General features: G+C 43.0%; 1 protein-coding gene across 1 annotated transcript; it reads right to left on the bottom strand.

Moving 5' to 3' along the window:
• Nucleotides 1–4,548: 4,548 nt before the first annotated feature.
• Nucleotides 4,549–5,091, bottom strand: LOC308084530 (adenine phosphoribosyltransferase-like; the record flags this gene model as incomplete). Its single annotated transcript, XM_080427196.1, has 1 exon — nt 4,549–5,091. One exon carries the CDS (start codon nt 5,089–5,091, stop codon nt 4,549–4,551), a length of 543 nt encoding a protein of 180 aa, XP_080283322.1.
• Nucleotides 5,092–6,121: the final 1,030 nt, after the last annotated feature.

Genomic DNA, 6,121 nt, shown 5'->3' with positions numbered 1-6,121 from the left:
CACAAAAAAAGAAGCGCGGGTGTCTGTAATTTACTGATTCACCTATAATATAAAACAATTTAATTTAAAACCTTCATGTTCCCAGGAGGGTCTATGCTGATTTCTTTTGCGGGGATTCTTTATTATTGATCCCAGGCTCCAAGAGAGCGAGCAGTCCTTTCACTAAAACCTTTAGTTTTTCTAGCGTCTCGCTCCACATCCAGACTTGTATGTTGAAGCATTGTTGTGGAAAAAGCAACGAAGTAACTACTTATGTTTACATTTTAAAACTAGTAACCACATTAACCCTGTTGTCCCTATTTTGGGGCAATATGTTTATTCTTTTTCACCCCAATTAATTTTTTTAAATAAAAAAATAATTTGTAAATAGCAGAAATGACAGATCTAGCTTGTAGAGCTGCTATGTTTGCTATTTGCCACATAGGGCTTAAGTGGTTAACTCATTTATCCTTAAAAGCTTTGATTAGAAAATAAGCTGTGCAGTGTTCCTGCTGGAAGGAATACAACTGACCTACTGAAAAGATGTAGTGAATGTGCTGTTTGAAATTAGAAAGAAAAGTCCAGAATGAATGTTTTGACATATGTACATATTGCACTAAATTACTACACTATTGTTTAAAAAGATGCTGTTATGCAGAAAAATATAGATAACTTATTGAATAGCGATACACAGAACATAATTATAATTATAGAAATATTTGTTGGTACATTAAAAAGTTCTACATTGTTGATGTAGTTTATTTTGTCATTTCAGGTACAGGGCGAATTTTTTATTATGCACTAAAATGTTTTTGTTTGTCTTTATATGAATCTGTATGCTCCTTGTGGCACTTTCATATTACTTAAAATTAAAAAAGCACACATACTGTATGCTGGATCCCATTTACAGGCTAACGTTGTAAACGTTTATTATTTAAGAAGCCATAGTAAGTCGGACATTTCAGTGTCATGGCAATGTAGAACACTGCAATATGTTTTAAGATATTCAAATGTGGTTATTGTTACAAATGCGTAATAAACTCAGCCTGTCCCCAAGATGAAATACTGTTATGTTGTCTGTTCACTCAACTGAGTATAGTAACTGCCTGTTCAAAACACATGTTGAAGAGTTTTGAACATCATTGTTTAATGTTTGTGCATGTTTTTGTAAAGTTGATGTCAGTGATTTAATTGCATCAGCAGAAACCTAAACTACTGTAGTCTACACAAACGCCCTCCCACCCTATAGTTGAGCGGAGTCCTCCAGGGCTGTGCTAGTGTATTTTCTGTTATTGTGGGAAAAGCAGAAAATAGCCGATCGACAAGCTCACAACGTCGATCGGCTATTTTCATGCATTGTTACACGTTTAGCTCATACAGTAGATCAGCTATTTGGCGTACAAATACATAGGACTTAAATGGATGAGAAACTGACCGTATGTTAAACCAGCCTGATCTCCAGAGAATACCGTAACATTGCACGGAACGAGTGCACTTCATTCCGTGGATAGTCGCCTCGGAACTCCCAAATTGCGTGCATATGTACGGCGAGTCCCACGGTGGGCGTAACCAGTCGCAACCCGGAAAAACCCGGAAGCAGAGCAGTCCGCACAATAAAATTTACGATTCTGTGCCTATCGGTACATAACTCAAACGGCGCTGAGTAGGCACAGGCGAATGTCCCACCGTTCAGGACGGCAACTCGGTCGCCTTAGCTCCCTCGGTGGTCCTTCACGGGGGGACAATTCGCCTGTGACTGCGCGCCTCCGAAATGGTTTTGTCACAAAGGCAGCGCCGTACCATATGCACGCAATTCGGGAGTTCCGAGGCGGCTATCCACGGAATGAAGTGCACTCGTTCCGTGCAATGTTACGGTAATCTCTGGAGATCGGGTTGGTTAAACTAACACACTTTCTACCACACTTAACGCATCACGAAGAGGGTGATGACATCGTCTGCCTCCGATCCCTGTGATTGGCTATTGTCAGCCAGAGTTGATTCAGCCTTCGGCCAATGATATCACAGCTGGCCTCCGGGTGTACTGCATGCACCCCAAGTCGCCTGACAACTGTTACTGACGTGACGTGACGTCATAACCAAATTTGGAACCTTAGTTCTCAAAGTTCTTTTCATGTCAAGCACCCCGAAAATGACACTTATTAGCCCGCAGACACCCATTTGAAAAGATATGACAAGGCCCCCCATAAGAGAAGATTTTTTACGTCTCTAGCAGGGATTTTCAAGAATTTGTATCTCAAGGACCCCCATTTTGATATTGCATATGGACCCCCATTTAATGGCATTTCTATCTCTGGGACCCCAATTTATATTGTAAAATCTATGTTAATTTAAATCTTGAGAGTGTACAAATGGACCCGTTAGGGTCCATTTGGATTCATTTGTACACTCTTGAGTTACAGACCCATAAGGGTCCATATGGTTCCTAACTATCATTTAGCTGGGGACCCCTGGAACTCCCTCAAGGACCCCTGGGGATCCCCGGACCCCACTTTGAGAACCAATGCCTTAGAGGTCCCCGGGACCCAGCATCGTGAAACAGTGTAGTCAATAATGTGAGAATATATACATTACTTTGTATTGTGATGTCGTCAGAATTGCATACTTTACATTATAAATGAACGTGTCGGCCCTGCTGAGTCTAGTTCAGATGTTATTATAGTCGAGGCCTGAAGCACTGAAGCCTAATTCTAACAATGTTCCCGTTGAAGGTGTACTACGTTGCTGTCGCGGCCTCAGTGTATATGCGCCAATACTTGTGAATGATTACTCCTCTTACACGAACTAAAGAGAAGAAAGACAAGAGATCAGCCTCCAGAAGGACATGTACAACAAGGCCTTCATCAATAAGAATGAGAACATTAAAGACGTGGAGGAAAAGAGGAAGGCTGGAGAGATCTACCAATTTTACGGTCCGTTCCAACATTTCTGAAATGATGAGTAAAAAGAGGTAGGAGTAGGACTGAGAGGAGAACTTGTTTTCATGTATTTATTTATTTATTTAGTACATTTCTGTGTAACACATTCCTGTGTTGCCCTATTGTACCCTACTAGCTCACCTGCCAGCATGTTACCAAAAATAGCTGCCGCACGACTAGATTTATGCTTAATTGCTTTTAATGGGAGGTGGGGTGAGTGGCTAGAATAGAGAGTGAACCTTGGCGTTCACATGGAGGACTCTACTTGCTTTACAGGTAGAGTTGAAATAGACTTTGGGCTGACATGGGCCTAGAGCCCCCTATTCTGGGGGAACATTCGTTCCGTTGTGAGCTTGTACATCGGCTATGTCTGGTGAAGAGACTTTGTGTAAAAGAGCTAAACAAATACAGCGCCACGGGAGCGCCAATAGAGGGTTTATGTAAAACGGAAACTTGGATGAAGCTAGGACTGACAATTAGGTCGGCTAGATGTACTAGCTCTGGTTCTACAGCTGGCTGTGTTGACATGCACCACAGGCCAGCCAGATCATCAATACAGCCATCTATGACGTGCTATGGTCTCGCTATCTAGGAATTGCGAACGTAGAAAGAATTATATGATGATACTAATTAACTCAATCTTTTGACTGCCGATTGCTTTTGTTCTCTCCAGGATTCTTAGTGGACAAAATTAGTGTGTGTGTGTGTGTGTGTGTGTGTGTGTGTCCACCGCTGGCCCTGTCAGCATCAAACTTTGCGTGGACTAGGCCAAGGAAGACACTCCATCCCAGTTTCTTCAACAAGACAGTATCAAGTGGCATATTTATTTTTGCAACAAAAAAAAAGGATTGTAATTATAATTTTCTTCAAGATTTTGTCAGAAACACACCAATCGGTACACATTATTTATCTTTGTGCATGGTTATTATAGTTGTCTCTGCCAGGCGGAAGGCGTGGCCGAGACTATGTTTTGCAGATTTTTGCAAAACGTTTTTTTTTTTACATTACTCCTACAGACGCAAATCGGTAAACATTATCTATATATAATAGTCACGCGATCAACACGGATCTGTCTGAAAATGCCTCAACTCAGGAACGCAGCGTCCATCCTGATTGGCTCGTTGTAACGTCTTTTTGCACTTTTTGACTTTGCACGCACATTCCCACTAGGCCGAGGAAGACATACCACCCTTTTCACATTGGCCTATTATAGCGCCACCAGCATATATCACTTCTACAGAGACCGAATTCCGAACATTGCTGGCCCACAATATCCTACCTGACCTGGTGGAGACCTGTGCTTTTCTAGTTCAGACTGAAACTTAAAGAACTCAAATGAACAAGATTATAACTAACAAATTCATCTTCGTTTGACATTCTCCACCATCACGATGTCAGGCATTCTGTCATTCTGTCTTTGAGCTAAACAAAAACCGAGCTACTGAATATTTCAATAACTCTGGTCATGTGATAAACACACGTGATTCAGATTTCTCATACATATATCAACAGAGATATATGAAAGCAGCCAATGTGCTCATCACCAGAGACAATGTTTTGAAACTAGCAGACTTTTGGCTTGGACTTTCTAGCGGATATTCATCCAAACATTGCATTATCTGTTGAGAAGGTATCAGTACTGGATCAGTGAGAAGACTGTATGTGGTATTTTCTGTGCTCCATTCAGATCCTTGAGTTCCACGACGAACAAGCAGGCCATAACCTCTGCCTGCTGCTTTCCCATCAACTCACAGGCAGCTGCCATGGTCCCTCCAGTGGCCAGAATGTCATCGATGATCAAGACCTTCTGTCCCGGATGATCCACGGCGTCTGCCTGGACCTCCAGTTCAGCCTCGCCGTATTCCAGAGTGTACGACACCGACACGGTGAGTCCAGGCAGTTTCCCTTTCTTCCTGACCATCACAAACCCCTTGCCCAGCCTCTGGGCCAGCACGGCCCCGAACACAAAGCCGCGTGCGTCTACACCTGCGATCAGTTCCACCTGCTGGTGGTTCTGTCTCACGTATTCTTCAAACAGGTCGATCACTGCTGCCAGGGCTGTAGGCTCCTTCAGGAGAGGAGAGATGTCTCTGAAAACAATTCCTTTAGCTGGCCAGTCATACGACCTTAGGAACCTTTTTATGAGGTCTGTCTTGGATTCTTGGGTGTCGGACATAGTTTGGTTGTAGAGAGTGATGTAAGACACTACCACCAGCACGGCCGGAGGAAAGAATGGGCCCGAGATCTATTGGGTGGCGGAGAACACTTCGGTGTTGTCTGGTCAGGACAATGGTTTTGGTGACGGGGGAACTCTGGTCGGGTTGGTATCCATTACGGTGCAGTTAACTAAAGCATCAATACCGGGAATAATCGGATGAGATATCATTGGGCTTGCCTCGAGGTTACACTTTACATAAGCTTGTATGTGACGACATCTGACGTAATCAAGTGATGTGATTGATGCCGCATTCGGTTCGGCGTCCAAAAAAGGACGCGGAGGCCGTGGAATCGTCTGATCCTATTGTACAGATGCCGCCCTAAATATTGTGTGTAAACTTGTCGGGAAGCCATCCAGGATCCTGGTGAATCATGACCATAAAACATTAGATTATGTAAAAAAAACAAGGGAACCAGGGGACCTGGTACTGCCAGACCCCTAGTGGTTGAAATCTGAATGGCCAGAAATCTGAATGGTTTCTAAACTACGTCACGCTAAGCTTGGCCAATCAAAAAGAGGGACATGTAAGAAAACGTTTTCGTCCATATATGGACGAAAACGATAGCAAAAGGGGACCGACAAAGCCACATGTAGGCCTGACCCCCTGGGTCTGGCAAAAATATGTAAAACCGCAAGACAAAGGGTATTCATTAAATATAGTATATCATATTAAATATTCATTTTTCACATAATCAAATGTTTTATGGTCATGATTCACCAGGATCCTGGATGGCTTGTTTCTAGGCACCTGCTGTTAAATAGAAAGCCTTTCTTCTCAGTGGTGGGACCATCATTGGGCCGCCTGTACTGTGGGTAACCATGGCCATCATGAGGCAGTCGAGTGTTGTCACTGGGCTACTGTCCTTGAAATATGTTCATTAGTACACGTCACTCTTTGAGTTTGCCGTAATTGTGATAAAGAGGTCAAACTTCCTGTATCTGGTTGCTATGGCAACCTGCCAGATCAGGCTGAGGGTCTGATAGAAAA

This window comes from Gymnoscopelus braueri (genome assembly GCF_963280865.1).
Source record: "Gymnoscopelus braueri genome assembly, chromosome: 4".
Classification (NCBI taxonomy): Eukaryota; Metazoa; Chordata; class Actinopteri; order Myctophiformes; family Myctophidae; genus Gymnoscopelus; species Gymnoscopelus braueri.
The sequence above is the reverse complement of the archived record's forward strand: the minus strand, read 5'-3'. Positions and strand labels throughout refer to the sequence as shown.